The 19,790-nt window shown below is 40.2% G+C and overlaps 1 protein-coding gene across 1 annotated transcript; it reads left to right on the top strand.

Annotated features, from left to right (window-relative positions):
• The first annotated feature begins 16,744 nt into the window (after positions 1-16,744).
• Positions 16,745-17,514, top strand: LOC119552712 (pescadillo homolog). The gene has a single exon (XM_037862461.1). It carries the CDS (start codon positions 16,833-16,835, stop codon positions 17,415-17,417), a length of 585 nt encoding a protein of 194 aa, XP_037718389.1. The 5' UTR covers positions 16,745-16,832; the 3' UTR covers positions 17,418-17,514.
• The last annotated feature ends 2,276 nt before the right edge of the window (positions 17,515-19,790 follow it).

Below are 19,790 nucleotides of genomic sequence, written 5' to 3'. Positions count from 1 at the left end.
GTTCTTTTTTGACATTTCATTACATTTCTAATTGCAATATTTATGTTTTACTATTCAATAGTGCTTTCATATTCATTTGGTGGAATTTTCTTCTTCTGAGTAGGCATTTGTATTTGCCTTTAAAATATAAAATAATTATTTTGTGGTAATCATTGACTTGATTTCTTGCTAAACACATTATATGTTTTATTTTATGTTTGCTTTAATTGTCTTAACTATACATTTTCCAATTGACGTGTCTACACTATAAAAATTTTCTGTCGTCATTCCTTATATGACATCCTAAAATCCAATAGATTATCGAACTATTATGAATGTGTTTAATTCAATAACAATATTATTTTGTTTTATTTTCTGAATAAGATTACAATAATTTTTAAATAGTTTTTTATTGATCTTAACTTTTTCGCTGTAGCCAGCTCCAATTACAACATGCAATTATAGAATATATTTTGCTCACCAATTTACCAATTTTGTTTATTTTCTGGGGAAACCATAAAGTAGAAATTTCCTGCGATTTGCAATTTGTTTACATTTCCATCGGCCACACGCAGCTTGAATTTCCTTGGCCCACGGGAACTCCATTCCGGCAAGTCCTTGATCATTTCCTGGTAATCCGGTTCCGGGTCTTTTGTTTGGAATGCTACCATAGCAAATTATTGCAATTGAGTTTATTTTCATAATTTTACACAAATAACTTTTTTATGACCCAATTATGGTTGGTGGTGTTGGTGGGGCCCAGACGAAAAGGCGATGGCGATGGCGAATGCGAACTCTAAGGCCAAACAAAGGCCAATCCTCGGGCATACTCCTCCGCTCCGCAGGAGTTTTCCCCCACCTGCGACCTCTGACCTCCCACCTGCGTAATTGCAACCACGGCGATGACGACGCTCCGTCGTCGACGATTTTGTATTTCTATTTTATTTTCTTCTCACCTGCTGCAGCAAGAACCATATAGCCATACAGCCCACGATGACGACGACAATTACCTGCGCCCGTAATTTGCAAATTATTTGTGGCGTCCCCCATTTCTCCCACTCACTTTCCCCAGGTGCTCCTGGCAAAGTTGTTGTTTGTTATGGAAAACATGTGAGAACATCCAGTGGGTGGTTTGGTTCGGTGGGATTTTTTGGGAGTTAGAGGGACTGGTGCCTGCCAAGAACCTCCGCGGAAATGTTTTTTTTTACCAGCCACCCATCAAACTGCCCTCCACTGTTACACTTTCGGTTAGCTGAAGGAACTTTGGAAGCGACGGGGTCTAGAGATGGGATTACTATAAATAGCTGAAACTTTCGTAACCTGATGCAGTTAGGATCTGGAAAGTATTGATACCTAATATGAACTAGGACTGTAGTTTTAATCTTATTAACGCTCAATAACTTATTTTAATCATGAAAATAATAGTAAACTATAGTTTGTACAATATAGTAGTATACTTTGGTGTTGATGACTTTATCGCTCTTAAATCCCATATTAACTTTTGGTTAATAGACATATGCTGTAGTTCCGATTCATGCTCCATGTACTTTACCATCTCTACCTCTGATGGTGCGCTGCAGTTCCCGCCTCTGGGATTCGAATGGAACTGGGAATGGGTTCCGTGGATTGGAATGGGTCTGGGGCTGCCTGGCGCCAGGCGTGAATGTTCTCCATTGCAATTTTTCTTTTATTCCGCCACTTGGGCTTTGCCCCCCCCCCCCCCCCCCCCCGCCAACTTTCCACTCGCTTCTCCTTGATTTTTATGTTTTTTCCTCGGATTTTAAGTGGCCCGTGTGCGCCGGCAATAACGAGCAGCAGCAACAACAGCGAACACAAACTCAGTGGTAAATGAGAGTAAATGCAATAATTGCAAAGTTTATAACATTAGCATGCGGTGGTGTTTGGCCGACTAAAGAGGGAGGGGGAAGAATTTGCCAGGAAATTGCAGCCACCAACGCGACCAACATTCAACATCCAACAACGACTAACGACCAATCGACCGTCAACCCATTTTCCACCCAGTCATTTTCTATTTTCACCATCTCCATCCGCATCCCCATCCACCCACATAACTTTTTAACTTGGCGGGAGGCACCCCAATATACAGAATGAGAAATGTAGAAAAGGTGGGGTGTTGTGGGCTTAGGCATAACAATGCAATTAGGAAGTCATCCATCCATAATACCTTGGTAAAAATAATATCGCAACTAGCGCACAACTCACTAGAACTAACCATAATGTGTGTTATAATGTGAAACTGGAAATCGAAACTTAGATGTGGTATATAAGGAAATATGTATTTTGACGATCGCTTCTTATTTTATATTTTCTTAATTCATATTGGATCAGAATAGACCACCTTAGATCCATAACAGTTTCCAAATAACTATTGTTTTTACTCACTATTTTCCACACTCAAGCAGAACACCAACTCGTTGACTTCGTTCAATCCGATAGGAACCACAATTAGCGGAACTTCAGATCCGGAACTGTTTGTAGGTAGCTTCTAATTACAACTCATTTCCAGGCACAGCCTGGCATGAATTGCAATTGGAATCGGGCCCACACACTCATTCGCTTCCAGATACAATAAAAAAAGTAACGAAGATACACTTCAACCTCTGCGCATGCGTCACTCGCCTACTCCCTACTCAATGGGCAAAGCTACAAGAGCAAAAACAACAATGACGAACCACGTTGGCGTTGCCTTTGCCAAAAGTGTCATCGCCAAGAACCGGAAATTCAATTTCCGTCACGTTCAAAGGCAGAAATTCACTTCCTCGCCGCACTGTTTTTCCGCGATTCTGCTTTTGCTGCAAAACGTGTACCATTCCGTCGCATTCCGTTCCGTTTCGGTTCGTTCCGACCCTGGAGGGCCTCAGATATGTTTTTACTTGATTAACCCTTTAATATTTTCAGGAAATATTTACATACATAGTTGGATATAATATGTTACATTTTCCTTCACGGTCTTAAATAATATCTTTTCTCTAGTGTTTTATGTTAAATGTTTAAACAAGACTCGGACTTACCGGAAATTTCCGCATAGAGTTTCCAAATTGGAAATTCTTTATGTTATGGGCCTCTGTAAACCTTCAAATGCTTTCTATTTTGTAATATAATTATAACCCTGACTTACTTGCAGTTTTTAATAATAATAAGTCTATAGAAACGTAACCATAAAAGCTTTATTTATTATTATTATTATTAATTGGTTATGATTATGACGGAAAACAATAATTGAACAACATTAAATAAACCATTATTCAAATTTGAAGAAGCAAATTAATCTCAAAGTTGGTATTTACTACACAGAGAAAACTATCAAAAGTTTTAGGTGCAAGAACAGGGCTGAAACGTTTTAAAAAGTAAAATTTTTTATACACATTTTTTTACTCATGCTATCTAAAATGCTTTATTTTACTTTTTAAAATGTTTTGACACCTAAACCGTCGAATAATTTTCTATGTGTACGTTAGTAAGCTACCTTTATGTTTTCTAGCAACTTTAAGCGAAACCCATTTATAAAGGGTTAAGGTTTCACGCCAGAACCAACTTCATGATGAGCATTCGGTATTATCATTAGGTCATCATTGACGCCAAGACAACTGTGGCTTTGGCTTTTTCTTTTTCTCTGTCTCTCTGCCATCCATCACCCACTCAAAGCCAGCGCCTGAGCCAAGTGACCAACTTAATTAAGCGAGAAAGGGAAATGCTTCCTCCCACACAGGGAACACAAGACCAAAACACAAGACAGATAAAGATGTGCGGAGGAAGTCTCGGTTCGGGTCTTAAAGCCCCTCAGAATGATTTCTCGCCCCGGAAAATTGATTAATCAAAATTATTGTTGAAATCTCGGAGAATGTCGTCGGCACAGGTTAAGTGAAACGGTGGGGGTGTCATAAGAAATACTTTCATTAATTAAGTGAGTTGGGCCTGTACCACTTTGCGGCTTTGGGCGAGAAGCCAAGTAATTGCGATTTAAAGACAAACAGAGTTAATTAAGGAAATGATTGAGGTGATTTGCCCCGGCCCCCAATTTACTTTATTTCACAGCAATTCGCATTTTACGATGCCCAATCCACCAGATACGATTACGATCTGTAGCAGCCAGGGCTATAAACTAAATAATAAATTATCTGTAAATATTTTCGTGTATTCGTGATTTGAATGTGCAAACAAACGGTCATGGCAAAATGCGAGGGTCAGTTCAGCACTTGTGCAAAATCAATGAACCTGCGGGGAAACTCTGAAGAGGGCCCCCGAAGGCCTTCGGTACAGTCCAAGACCGATTGTCTCTGACTCAGACCCCCTTTTTTGGCTAAATTGTTTTCGGCAGTGGGGAGGCAACGGTGCCGGTGGGAACTTGAAAACGCTACAAGCAATTAATCCAAAAATGCTGAGAGGCATAACAGTTTCGGGTTTCAGGGATGGAAAGCTGGAGGCTTAAAGTTGGGGATAGCTTTACACGAGGCATTGAATTTTTAAGAATAATTTAAGAAGAAAATGTTACAATTCAAACCTTATTCTTTTTATTTTACATTTTCAAAAAAAAAAGATTAAATATCTATGTAAAAGTGCTAGGTAACGCATAAATTTCACAACAGGTTTTCTAATTATAAAGTTTCTCTATCTTAAAGGGATACATTTTTAAAAATAAGCCCTTTTTTCTGCAACCCTGGCTGAAACTGTTTTCTTTTTTCGAGTAAAGGAACTGCTTAAATGGGAATGGGAAACGGTCGCTTAAAATTTGCACATGCGAAAACGTTCCAGAAGCTCCAAACTTGCAGTTGGAAGAAGAGGCGATAAAAGCCAACAACAACCAAGAATACCTATGGAGCTCAAGAGCTTTGGCCATATGAACGTCCGTTTCTCTTAACTCATTTTTCTTATTTTATTTTCAGTTTATTGTTTTTTACGTTTTACGTATTATTGCTGCTGTTGTTATTCTTGCACGTTTTGCGGCGTTTGTCTTGTGTGCGAAACCCCCACCGCACCACCACCCCCTCGACTTTATCGGGGTAAAAAGAAGAGCTTCACCTTGGCTTGTGGCTCTGCCACTTTCAGTAAAAAATTGAAACCAAAACAACAAAAGCAAGGCGGCAAAGAAGAAGCACCAGCAACAGCAGCACCAACAACAACAACACCACTGACAACGTGATGCTTTATGGACTTTGGACTCTGGCGTTGTTGCACAGCAAAATAATAATAATAAAAAAAAGTGAATAAATAAAAAACAGCATTCGCCAAAAAAGCAAAAATGAAAACGACGACGTTGAGAGAGCGTTGGCTGCATGAAAAATGGAAACAAGAAACGGCAACACCAACAATAACACCCCACACGGAGGGAATTAACTGAATATTTGCAATTAAAAATGTATTGAAAACATTAAAAGCCAGCTGAGGAGTAGTAAGGGTGAACTTTACAAATCAGAAATATTTCAATGAATTGTATAATGCCTTTAGACCTATCTAAAAAACTATGAAAAGTTGGATTGGTAAGTACACTGTAAGGTCTCAATTGTCATCTTGTGTCTTTTTTGTTTTTTCCAAGGAACAAAGTTAAAAAAAAAAACAAAATTACTTCTTGCCCTAAATAACGCTTACACTAATTATTGTACTAATTTTGTAAAACCGATTAGATTAGGTAGCAGTGTGCTAATCTTAACAATAAAATTTCCATATTTATAAACGTAAAAAAAAAAAAACAAAAAAAAAAAATAAAGGAACGAAGTTACATTTTTCCTTGCATACTTTTAGGCACATTTTAAAGAGGTTTCAGAAATAGTATTTTCTTTATGAACAATTTCCATAATTTTTTAAACCATCGTATATGTTATTAACAATCCTGTAAAATCCTGAAAATATCCCATATTTTCTCTCTCTGCGCCTTACAATAAAACAACCAGAGACCAAGAAGAAGACGATGGCATTTGCTTGCAACGCTTTCAACGTTGCAATTCAAACCAAAACAGAAACCGAAACAGTTCCGTAATGCTGAGGGAAAACAACAACAAAAAATGCGGCAATAAATGTATACATAAAAGAAAAATAAAAATAAAATATATGGAAGGGGAAATGATGAAAGAGTCAACCACGAAAACAACCTCAAAGCGATTTAACTTGAAGATAACGGCTATTTGCCAACTTCAGAATGCGGCGAGCAGGAGAAAACCGCAAAAACGCCAACGAAAATTTAACATTTCTAAACAAGCTTTTTATGGGGAAACTCCCCTTATGACATTGCTGTTCCATCTAATCTCCTATGTGGCTGATAAGCTTAAGATTTCAATGCAATCGTTCGGGAAAATCCCTCGCGTTCGCGTGGTCAAATAATGTGCGAGATTAGCTTTCATCGAATCACTGGGAATTTCCGTTATCCGCACTTCTGCGAATTTTTGGGATAAGTAAATTAAAAATAATCTTACAGCTTACTCAAAATTAAAAAGAAACTTTGGCGGTTTTGAAAGTATTTCCAAGAAGAAATCAGTCATGGCTTGAGTTAATCCAAATCACCGGAACTCATTTTGTTTTTTAAAATTTCTCGTTTTACTTCGAACGGGTTTATCGCTATAAGATGTTTTTACAAAAATATAGTGCTGCTCCATAAAAAACAGAACCAGCTTGTAGTCAGAGTACATAAATCTACAATTTGGGATTTTCTTTTTCCGGCCAGCCTTCAATTAGCTGACGTCACGAATGGACGTCTCTCGACCATTGGCAGCATTTCAAGCCCAATTCCTGTTTAGATGTCATTGCCAATATATCACAAGTTAATGTAGAGCCGAGCCGGAGGACAAACACAACCGGGGCTGGCCATTGCGAATCCTTTACTCGTTTTGAGTCATTATTTATTTACACTAAAAATGCATTTTCTTTGCTCTCCTAAAATTGAGCAATTTATAACGATCCACTTGTCGCCGAAACAAGCACAACAAGCGACGGGGCTAAAAGTTCGGACCGTCCAGTGGACACCACGTGACAGACCCCTTGCTATACGAAAATAGTCCCCCCCCCAGTTGAGATTCAATGTTGGCCGGACCCCAAAGTATTCCGACCATCTGAGTAACCCGACATCAGCATCCAACAATTTCAATATTTCATCAAAGACATTCAAAGACTTTTTCCCATCGCCGGAGAGTGGGGTAATGTTACTGCCTGACTTTTCTACTGCCCGGGGTAAGTGCAGTAGCGCCAAACTGTCGCTGCAATTATTCTCGTTAAATGTGGAACAGATGGAGAAGTAGCGGGATGGAATGGTTCCCGAACTGGGGTTGGGGCCTAAGGGTGGAGAGTGCTCAGACCCGAGATGAATGCCAAGTAATGCACATGTTACTATTTACTTTGCGTGTTCGCCGATCCCCTTTCGCGCACTCCCCTCGTAATGTCTGTGTTTTCTTAAAAAATAAAACAAAGAAAGTGAGCAGTCGTGTGGAGAGAGGTAACAACCTTTAAGATATCCTGTGCGGTCTTAAAAAGAAGAAGAAGAATTTTCTTGATTTTGTTGAGATTCCGTTAATCAAGAAGAAATTACTCTCGACTTTTTTTAAAGAAGAAACAAACTTCAAATCGCTTGCAAATTAGTTGAAAATACTGGAATCGAGATCGTTCAGAGATTTGCAAGCGACTTAAAGCACGCTTCTTCTTGAAATAAAAGTCGAGAGTAATTTCATCTTGATTAAAGGAATCTCAAAAAATAAAGAACATTTAAGAAATTTCTAAAGAATAATTTCAATTGTACACCAAGTATTCAGCTTATTCATTTGCATATGGATTCAGCCGCAACATATATACTCCACCACAAAAATACAGGGTAACCAATGGCGAAGCCACCAAAGGAGCAACAAAACTAAGATGATGATGGGAATGATGATGAAGACCCTAAATGGTCGATGGCGTTGGCGGTTGGCGACGTTGCATTTACTTCATGACAGCTCCAATCTGATGCCCTATCCCGCCCACAGCGCCCCTTGAACTTTGTTACTGCTCTGCTGTCTTTGGATATTACTCATACGCACTGGGGGCTGTCGTCAGGCAGTCAATGCCAAAATGCATTCTCTGCAGTCGAGGACATTACTACCAGCGGGATGAGGGATTCTCAGTGAGATAGCCAAGAAATGAGATAATCAAACATGTGATTTACTGCGCTGGAGAGAGGGTTGAAATTGAAGTAATTGTGTGGAAAGAAATTCGACTCAATGTGTATATAAAATGTTGAGTAAATGTTTCTTTGTAGGTAAACCAGATTCAATATCCAACCAATGGCGAAATTTTGAAGGTACATTTATTTGGTTAGATCTTAGGATTTTTGAAGTACATATGCTTGAAAAAATATTAGTCTTGATAAGGAATTTTTGTAGTTTTTATTTTAATGGCAAGAAACATTAAGTTTTATTTCTATGAGTAAAAATAAGCCAAACAAATAGCTGTTGATTAATCAAATGTTCGGACTTTGGATGAAAGTGTGAAACGATATTATAGACCAATATAAACTAAATAGAATGAAATTAATCGAAGGACAATATTTAATCTGATATTCTATGAAACCGCTTTCTTATAATATATTTCTTAACCCTTACTAATCTTTAACTCGCAATTTTTTAGAATATAAGGAATTTTATAAAACTTTTGTGGTCATCACAAGTAATAACTTAATTTCCTTAGTCACAGCGATCCCAGCCGTACTCCACCGCTGGTTTAAAGACCTCACTGGAGTCATCGTCTGGCAATGTGGCTGCGTCTGAATATTTGCGACCTGCCGCAACATCCACCAGAAACAAACCGACTAAATCCAGAGAAGAATGCCCCGAAAGAAGCGGCGGAGGAGGAGGTTCCCAAGCAGCGAAGTTCGTCTGCGGCCAGAGTTGAAATTAATTTTATTATTCTCGCTGGAAGTTTCTCTTTTGTTGCCCCAATGAATCAGCAACTGAAGGGGGACTGATTCACTGAATAGAAGGATTAGCCCGGCGGTTTTCTTTGTTCCGCCCGAAATAGCATTTCACTCTGACCCCCGAGTCAACCACAAATCAAACACACGGAAAAATCAAATCGTGGTGCACCGCAAATTGAAATCCATTTCGATTTGTTTTTAGTTTTGTCATATTCCCCCGACTAGAGGTGCGGTTTGACCTGAATTTCAAGAAGGCTATGGCTAAACATATTTGCCTGGGAAGCAAAGTCTTCGCAGGACTCTACTTAGATATTCAATTGATGACTTCGCCTTGGTTTCTGTAATTCGCCTTCAAAATTTCTGACAAATGGAGCAGTATTTGCAGAAATCAAAAACAAAGTCGAGAGCGAGTGAGACGAAAGGGGGTCAGTGCTGAACATCAAGGCCGAACCTTGCCAGTTATCGGAAAGTAGGGCGTCAGGGCGGTCTGTTTGGTCTGGCCGGGCGTTGGAGGTTAGTTAGGCTTGCCCCAGCCGACTGCTCTCGAGGAGAGCGAGACAGACGGTGCCCGAGAGCGGGACGGCGAGGTGCAACTGGTTCATAGGCACGTTTGCAACTTGCCACGTACAACGTAGTTACTCTCGTAAGCGTAGGATTACCCTGTCTGCAAAAGAGTATTGCTAAATCTGGCACTTTTTGAAGAAACATCAAATGTTACATCGAAACCGCACAATATCGTATAAGTGCAATAATATCTACACAAAGAACATTCTAACGTTCTCATCTGAGTTAAAAAATGTTCTCATTTTTAAATAGAAAATGTTTTTATTTTGCTCGAATCAATTTTGCATTGTATATCTCAACAAATAAACTATTAGTCCAGTCCGTAGTGTTTACTTAACTATTCTCTTCTCACCATTTCGTTCTAATATTGAGAACATTGATACCAAATTGTGCTTACACGGTTTTTTAAGAACGAATGTTCTCAATTCAAGAACAATGTTCTTGGATATTTCTCTCTGTGTACTGAAACTGATAAACATTAAAAAGAATTCGGGACTTTCTGAGAATTTTAACGAAGCCTGGCTTGAAAAAATATTATAAAACCATTGATAATTTTATAAAGATTTCCTGATTGCCAATTTAACCAAAGAATTTAATAATTCAAAAGACAAGAATTAAAATATAGAAATATAAAATCTCTTGGGTATATCAAAGAATTTTAATAGAGCTCTCCCAAAGACTTAAGATGCCTAACCATGGATTTTTGTTTAAAAATGATACGCGGTTTTTGACTTGGAAAGTGTATTCCAAGACTTGCGCTAATCTCTTTGAAATATTTTGTTTTGTTTTTGGCTCGCTGCATTTTGAGACAACTTGGAAGGGAGGCCAAGCAGCAGGCAGCGGCAGGGGCAGCAGTGGAAACTGCAACTGTGGTAGTAGATCATGGCCTGGCCAAGAGCACGAATCGCCGAGCGCCGAGTGACGAGCGAAACTGGAGCACGGTGGGGCACTTGCACCCAGCTGGCCTCCGAGGTGTCAGGGGGCGGGGGCGGGGGCGTGGCAAGGTCCCTAACTAGGACCTGACACCATTTGTAATTTATCGTTAACCCAGTTTCCGAATGCAGCGGAGGCGGCGCCTCAAGGTGTGACAGGTGCAGTTTACGGGTTCCTAGAGGATATTGCATAATTAGAATGGGAATCGAATGGAATGGAAAATAGGATGACAGCTAAAGGGTGGCCCTGATGGGATAGTCATTTGCCGCCAGAAAATCAATACGGAAATTCTTAATTAAAAAGTTATAAGCCATGGAATTGTTTAATGCTCAAACAGGTGCCAGTCTTCCCATAACCTTTTACAGAACTTTAGTGCCTGTAAAACCCCAAATGAAGGCGTTTCCCTTGAGGACAAAACAAAGTGTCCTCTTTCCCTGGTCAAAAAAAAACCACAAGAGTCTGGGCAAAAGTTCAAAGGGTGGTGCGGAACTTGGTATAAGGACTACAGAGGATAAGGGCAGCTACTTTTGTGTGTCCTCAACTTCTTTCACTTACTTAACCTGAGCTCATTTTGAGAGTAACAAAAACTAAGTCCGCCACTCCGCTGATCCCGTATTCGTATTCAATTTTTTTTATTGGCCACACGTGATTGAATTCAGTCGCGGCGACTGTCTATGATTTAGCCCATGTTCCCATGCTCCGTCGCATCACGTAGCGGGAGTGTCATAAAAACGTAAAATTAGTTGCAACGTTGGTTTGGGTTTGGGTGGAATCATCATTCAGCGGGGGTAGCAGCATACATCAGGTTTTTCCCAAGACATCAACAATGTGTCGCCCCCTTTCTCCTGATCCCCCCCCTGTCATCTTTCCTTTTGGCTCGTAAAATGCACATGCTGATGGCGCGTGTCTGGCATGGGCAATTCAGGGGGGTAGAGGTCCACGGGTGCTAAGCTGCACTTGGAGAAATGTCTTGCAGAGGAAAAGTCACTTCAGCTAGGTTTGGTAAAAGCATTCCTGGTTTATACGGATGAGTTTGGCTTTTAATGTATATTGCCTTTTTCCTATACTTCATCATGAATATCATTTTTAAGGTTTTACCTACAAATGATCTTTTTTTAATCCATGTCGATAATAATAGATTATAGGGTTTGAAGAATTACATTTAATAAAATGTTTACACATTTTTATTTTACCATATTTATAATGCTTATCATTATTATTTTTCCGATATTTAAAGATGCTTTCTGTGTACCATTCGAATGCACTAAAGTTTCTCCTGCTGCCAAACCAAGGCCATGGAAAAAGCGGAGTGCGTGTGGGGCTTGCTTCCCCCCACCCAACCCCCCATTACTACCTCCATGTTGTTCCCCAGACATTGCCGAAAAAGGAAAATATAACAGGCAGGAAAGCCGCCTCCATTTCAATCTATTTTCCCCATTTGATTTGAATTAAAATAAGTTACGTGAGCAGAAGGCAGCTGACATTTTCATTTCGGTTGTATCTACGAGATGCAAACCCCCCCCCACACACACACACCACGGTCCTCGGGGGGCGACTGCAGTTGCCCCAGGGAAAGGGGGTTCGAGTGGCTGAAGGGTTGGGGACTAGGGTCGCTGTGACCTAAATTCATTTAAAAATCGATCGATATTTTCCTCGCTGCATTCTCTTTCACTCTCGCTTCCCCTACTCTCTTGGTATCTCTGTTTCGCTCTGACCGAAAAAGGGAAAAGTATATAGAGCATACTACACAACTATACTATATTTACTATATATATTTATATTTGTCTGTGTGTGCTCTAGTGCAACTGCATTGCAATTATTGTGAAATTCTACTACAATGGAAATTCTACGATGGTTGCTCTGCTTTCTCTACTTTCCTCTCGGTTCCGGTCTACGTTTACGTCTACGTCTACAGTTACGTTCTACGTCCGTTCATACTGCATACACACATAGTCGTATGCTATATGTGTGTGGGCGGTGGGGGTGGTGCTGGTTAGGCCCATTGTTTAGGTGGGCGGGCGGTGGAAAAAATAAGGGCCCACCCCCACTTGTACAAAACACTTTTTGATGGCCAACAGCAAATTTATTCTCTTCTTATTCTCTGGTGGGTTTTTTTTTGGCTTTGTCTCTCACTCATGGTATCGCCATCGCTGCCTTTCTCCCCTTTCTCTAGAGAGTTTTGAATTGATGCCAGCCTTGCCAAGAAATAATGTGTACTATCTTTGTAATGTTTCGCTTGGAAATGTGAAGTTTTCAAAATGTTAAGATAAAACGGGTTGTGCAAGATGCAGTTATGTAATACAAAAAAGGCGGAAAAACTTTAGACGTCTTTATAAGGCTCACATATATTTAAATATTTTAAACAATATATATAAGTATTTATTTAATATTGTGTTTAAAAATATTTTTAAAGTGTTCAGGGCTTTAAGTCGCTTGATCCTACGCTATGGCTAAGGAGACTTTTTCAATATTTCAGTGTTTCCATTTCGGCTTTTGGACAAGCAACGTAACGAAGGAATTTATTCTGCTCCTATCTCTTGGCCACCAAAGTAACAACTTGCTGGGGTACATTTGTTGCTGCTGAATTTGTTGCAGCGTCGCTGACGTTGGCAAAACTCATTACGATGCCGCATGAGTGACATTTCCACGCTGTCAACATGACACATTTCATAGAAAGATATACACAACACACATGGAAACACACACCCACTCTTGTGCACTTGAAAAAATATTATTGATATATTTTTTCTTTAACAAACTTAAATTATAATATAAAAGATACAATATTCTTAAAAAACTGTTCGACTTAAGTGAAATTAACCATAAAGATCGACATCTGAAGAAGTTAGTTGTGTTTTTTTCTCATTCAAAGATGAAAACAGCAGTGTTTTTTGTGAGTGGCGCAGTCGAAGGGGGTTTTTAGGCGGGAGTGTGTCGCCTCCGGAGGAGAGTAGTTTTGCTCGTGGCACATGCAACCGCATTTCTTGACATGCAAGCTACACAGTGGCTTAATGCCACCCCCCCTCGCGAGCAGCCCCCTCCCAGGGGGGGGGGGGTGGCTTGGTGTTACCATCCCCCAACCCACAGCTCATCATGTGGAATTACAACGCATTTCTTCACTTTCGCATCGCTAGCTCCTAAGCAGCTTATTATTGTTGTTATTATTGGGTTCGTACGGCTTTTGTTTTTTTTTTTGTGCCTCTTAACCTTCTTTGTGCGAAAATTGAATTTCCTTTTAGGTCTGCCCCACCCGTTTTCCACTCCCGCCCTTCGAAGTCATCCCTTGTGCGTGTCAGAATGCATCGCTACGTCCGTCTAATGGCAACGCATGTCAACATTTGCTGAGCTTTTGTGTTTAAATATTACTAATACGACATGTTGTCGTGCCACATGACGAGGAGCTGCCCGGGGGGAGGCGGAGGAGGGTCCCAGCACGCCCTGTCCTCACACCCCCACCCCCCACACGAACCTTATATTATGGCCCTAATTGAATTATGTTCTGTGAATGTTGGATGATTAAAAAGAATAACAAAAAAGGAAGTCAAGCTCCGCTGGAGTCGACAGCTCAAATACCCGAGGGGATGGAGCATGAAAAATTATGGGAATTAGATGGGAAAATTATCAGATGTATGTCAAATTGGGGCAGGCACGAGGTATATTTAATTTGGTTTATATTTTAGATAAGCAAGGAAAACACATAAGATCCAACGGACTTGCAGTTGCAGCTGTAAGAGGTCTTTAACCAAGTCCTCTTTGTCACAAATCAGGATTTTATCTCGACTTGTAGTGGCCACCACCTGCTGGGGAAGTCTTGGATAAGCAGATTGCAAGATTCACAATGAATTGAAATGGAAAAGTTTAATTGAAACCCATCCAAAAAAAAAAAATAGGGGCTTGCTGGGGGCTGCGGGCAGATTAAGTCTGGGCCTGAATCCTGGCAGCAGATGCTGCGAAAGAAAAGCACAGAAGAAGAAAGGCTGCACAAAAGATGTTGTTTGCTGCAGTTAAATTAAATGAAAAAGTTTACAACTTTTTTAATGAAATCATTTTATGCAGTAGAGGCATAAACAAAACCCGGCCCTTCTCCTTTGCAACAATAGCACGGCGAAAAAAAAATGATGCAAGACAAAAGAAAACAAAAGACTGAGCGAAAAAAAAAGAAGAAAACTTGATGTGCAACTTGCACACAGGCTGAAAGAGATCCCTGGTAAAAGGAAAGAAAAGTCCAGGGAAAATCAAAGGATGTGTGTGCCGGTGGATAGAGGCGGCCTATGTTTGCTCTGAACTTTGTAGATGAAATTGTGTCCTTTATTTGATTTACAATGGATGGCGCAGTCTTAAAGCGTTTAACGCGTCGTATGCGTAATCTGACTTCAAGCGAATCGAAGAGCATTCAACTGTGTTAGGACCAAGGAAGCCCAGGGCCTAATGATGCTTCGTCCTTGGCCAGGATAACGAGGGTCGGGAATTCGTGGCATCACTGAGTGCTGTGTGTGTGTGTGAGTGTGCTGGCTGCTAATCCAACTGTCATTTTCAGGGACGCGCGAGCAAATGGCTGCGGGAATAATGCCAAAAATAAACCAGAAACGGAAGGTTAACCAGCAAAACACAAACAGACTTCAATCCGCGCTCGAGTGGCTGGGTAAGAAATGCTTTAGTTTTCACTTGAGAAACTAAGGATTAAAGTCCAGGGAATTTAATGTAACTATTACTATGTTTATTCTATGAATTTCATGCATTCTCCAACTCATGAAATTATAATAGCCCCTGTTTATACAACACAGACAAATTCATGAAATGATATTAGTAAAGCTGTCAAATTTTTCGAATTTGATATAGAGTTCTATAAAGTAGTAGGCTGTGAAGTAGGCTGTGCCTCAGCATTTCATAAATTGGGACTGAATTCATAGTCAACTTTCGTGTGTTATCGAATTCATGAAATGGTCTTTATGCACACACGAATTTGCTCATTTCATGAATTGATTTCATGAAATGGGCATAGCATAAACACAGTATATGTTGATTTACAAGAAGTCAAAGGAAAACAAATATATTTTAGTATTAACCTTAAATATATACGTCAGTTAAGAGTTCCACAATATATTGAATCGAATTGAATACTTTTCTTATAGACATCAGTCATTTATACTTATAAAACTATCGCACACAGCTCAAGAATCAATGCAGTGGATAAACTAGTCAAGCTAAAGTTTTACTTGCAATACTGAATACTCAAATATATGCAGATAATTAAAGGATTCCATAAACAAATTTCGAGCTTGCACACTTTTTCACTTCTTTTCATTGGAAATACATTGTTCGGCGTCATCATCACAAATAAAAACGCCATCTTTGTAGCCACATTCTGAATACATTTCATGCAGATCTAACCAAGCATTATGCCATCCCGTGCACCAGTTTGATGTTATCGCGATGGATGCAGCCATAAAAATATGACGCCATAAAAGCAGCAAACTTGTGTCGTTGGGTCCAGTCATCAAATGCGCGCCCTGGCTTTACTGGCTTACAGGTTGTTATCGGTTATAAACCGCTTAACTACCGATAGAACGATGAAGCGACCCTGCCGCGAACTGCACTTCATGCCAAATTAAACTGCATTCTGTAGTTGGGGGCATAGCGTTTTTATGATTAATGCGAATGCGAAGGAGCGAGCGAGTGGTGCGCCTTGGAGCGTAATCCGCCGGATTCAGCCACCAGAAATCACTGTGCCAATAAAAGCGTGAATCAGCGGAGCGGAGGGGCGGGGGCGTTGACAGCGCAACAGCTGCAATAAAACATAAAATTCATGATGGCACAAGAACAAAAAGAATTTATATACGAGTAGAACCCTCAACCGGCGAACGATGGGGGAAACGGAAATGCGTGCATTAAGGGCTAGAGAAAATGGCGTGCTTGAGGAATAAAAATGAAGTTCTTTGAAGCATCGAAACAGCATTTTTATGGCGTTAGTACTCCAGGTTAAAACTTTACCAGAATGATTTTAGTTTTACATGTTGGTTGGTGAAAATCTTTGAGATTTTGAGTTGATCTACTAGTTTTCCGAATCAGTAGTCTCACACAGAGAAAATTCTGATGTTCTCATTTGAGTTGAAAATGTTCTTAAAATTAGAACGACATTTTTAAGTTGAAAACGTTTTTATTTTGCTCGAATCAAGTTGATTTCGCGGTATTTAAGTACATTTCACCAATTCGTTCTTATATTGATACCAAAATGTACTTACACGGTTTTTAAGAACGAATGTTCTCAATTCAAGAACAAAGTTCTCAATTCAAGAATAATGTTCTCAATTCAAGAACAATGTTCTTAGATAGTTTTCTCTGTGCATTTTTATAGCTATTTACTATACTTTGCTTCTTACCTCAACATTTTATCATCAAAATTTGTCTTCGCTATGTAGTTTATATTATACCACTATAATACAACTAACGCTTTGCACCCAATCAAATGGCTGATGTGGAGGAAGAAGAAGCCCCTCCAGAGGCTGAGGATGAGCAAAATGATGGAGAAGAAGCCGAGGAAGATCTCGATGGAGAAGGCGATTACGATGACCAGGAGGGTGAAGAAGAAGAACAGTCAGACGGAGAAGAGGAGGATCCATTCGAGCTGCTCGATGAAAGCGAGCCGGAGGACGAGGAGCAGCAGGCAATGTACAAGGAATATCTGGAGTTGGTCAAGGAAATCGATGCCCAGAATTTGATTATACGAGAGCTTAAAGCAAAGTCCACTCGATTGATGTACAAGAAGTGCAAGACTTTCAGGGACAAGCAGGAGTATAAGCAACTGAGAGCCTGTCAGGAGCAGGAGGACATCCATCTGAGGGCCCTGGTCAATCGGGCCATTCAACTGCAGAACTTCGGATCTCCCAGGCGATACGGGAATGTAGAACTAGAGTTAACAGAAGCCGATCAGAATTACTTCTTTACGGGACTTCAGCCCTCCTCATATTCGGATGGCGAGTCCTGCAGTGTGTGCTGCTTCTCGGAATCTGACTTAGATTCGGACTCCGATGATGACCCGTGCTGTACCTAGTCTGCAGCTTTTTGGTTGGGTATAAAGACGGGGCTTTGTTGTGGATTTGTGAAGGAGTTTCTGAATAAAAAATAATTTATGTCCAAAACAGCAAGTACCAAAAATCATAATTATTCTTTCAAGTTTATTCTTTTTTTCCTTCTAAGTAGCAATGGCATTACTTTTTCTTAAATTTTTCCTAAGCTACCAGCTAATCCAACATCACTTAACCCCCAACTAACTTTAGTGCCATGTTGGTACACCAACTAAATGTCATCATTTTGGCATTTCCTCTACGCCACTCTGCGCACCACAAGCTCCATTTCCACAACACTTTGCACTCGCAAAAAAAGGGGGGAAAAACACTTTGGTAGCTTGAGGGTTCAGGGAAAATGGCAGGGAAAAGCGTGGCAATCCCCCCATCAATTTGCTGCTCATCATCCGCACGTCTTCGGCGGGCAGCTCATTGAGCAATTCATTCAATCGGCGAATTCAATAAAGTACAACTAATAAAAAAAAAAATAAAGAAACCAACTCAATGGTAATGGAAATGGCCAAGATGGGAGTGGGTGAATGACAGCCAGCAAACAGAATTACAATTTTCTCGCCATTTGTTTTTCTCTTTCCCCACTCGGGGGGGGGGCTTCCTCATAATTCGCACCAGGGCGAAAAAGGGAAAACTGAAAGAAAATCCCGCGCATTCTGGATTCCTGTGTGCGTGTATCTGTGTGCGCTTGTGTATCCATGAGTTTGCCTCAGAAAATGCGGTGTTAGTGGTCCATCAAATGCTTGTAAACAAAGCCAACAAACGACAATGGGAATGACGAGAACGATGGGCCATTACTTGGGGCATGGAACAGGGGGAAAGGGATAGGGAACAGAGGGAATTGGTGGAAACGCGGGAAGGGTTCAGGAACCGAGGTACACCGTAAAGAAAACAGCATCCTAAACCTCAACTCGATTCCACCGTTTTCCAAAGGACCAAGTTACTTTCAGGACTAACCCCCTTTATTTTTGCTGTGCCATAAACTTGTGACATATCTTATATAAATAACAAACCGAAGTTCTGTTATGAGCCCATAAGTGAATGTGCAATTTTTTTCTTTCTGTGTAAGGAACCCGATGGAAAGGGCCAGGGAACGGAGGGAAGGGAACAGCAAATGGCGGGCGAAGTGCAGTGCAATGGCAATGAGCGCAAAAACAAAACGAATGTGCCCCCAGACAGAATAAGGGGATCAAAGCAAAACGGCCAAAGACAAATACCCCCAAAAGGGGGCGCAAGTGAGACGGCAGCAGAGTGAAACGAAACGAAATGAACTGAATTGAACCAAAACCAAAAACTTCGGATGGTTTCTCTGCTCCTGTTTCTGTTCTGTTTTTGTTCCTCAACTCTTGACTCTCGATTCTGCTCCCCGACTCTCCGCCAAGTGCCACGCCCATTGTGGCGCATCATCCATGGCCAAGTGGTTTTTTGGGGCTCTCTTTTTTATACCCTTTCAGGGCGTTATATGATTTCAGTCAGAAGTTTGCCACGCAGTGAAGGAGACGTTTCCGACCCCATATAGTATATATATATTCTTGATCAGCATCACTAGACGAGTCGATCTAGCCATGTTCGTCTGTCCGTATGTCCGTCCGTTTCCAAGCAAACTAGTATCTCAATTTTAAAGCTATCGGGCTGAAATTCTTCTTTCTTTTGCAGGTAGTATATAAGTCGGAACCAGCCGGATCGGAAAACTATATCTTATAGCTCCCTTAGGAATAATCGGAAAAAAAAAAATTAAATCTTTGGTGTTTTTTAACATATAACCTCCTACGCTTGGAAATAACATTTTTTATTAGTTCTGAATTTCGAATTTAATTTTATCAAAATCGGACGACTATATCATATAGCTGCCATAGGAACGATTGAAAATTGGTGGTACAATAATATGAAACAAATTATAGCTTCGGTGTTTTTTGACATATTATCTTATACTATTGGGAATATCATTTTTACATATTTTAGAATTTCGAATTAAATTTAGAAATTATTACTGCAAAGGTATACCAAATTCGGCTTGCCGAAGTTAGCTTCCTTTCTTGTTTTGCTCTACCCTTGATTATGGTATATGAGTTGTGTTGAGTACAACGGTCTGGTGTGGTCTGGTCAACTTCGAAAAATATAGTCATAAGGAGGGAACGCTTTTGGCGCGCAAAAGTGAGAAGGATGGAACTTTGGAACACCTTCAAAAATTGTAGAACAGATTATAAACTTAGGTTCTGGGCCCGCATTTTCTATTTCTTTAGATTTGGATTATGTGGCACCCATGGCATAAATAAAAGCTTAAAAAATGACTATTTAAAGAAAAAAAAATGTTTTATTTATATAATTATATTATATCTGCAGTATTG

The sequence above is a fragment of the Drosophila subpulchrella genome, chromosome 3L (genome assembly GCF_014743375.2).
Source record: "Drosophila subpulchrella strain 33 F10 #4 breed RU33 chromosome 3L, RU_Dsub_v1.1 Primary Assembly, whole genome shotgun sequence".
NCBI classification, from domain to species: domain Eukaryota; kingdom Metazoa; phylum Arthropoda; class Insecta; order Diptera; family Drosophilidae; genus Drosophila; species Drosophila subpulchrella.
This window is presented reverse-complemented; position numbering and strand designations above follow the sequence as displayed.

Coding starts and splice junctions, on each gene's coding strand:
- LOC119552712 (XM_037862461.1), top strand. CDS start 16,833: ATGGCTGATGTGGAGGAAGAAGAAGCCCCTCCAGAGGCTGAGGATGAG.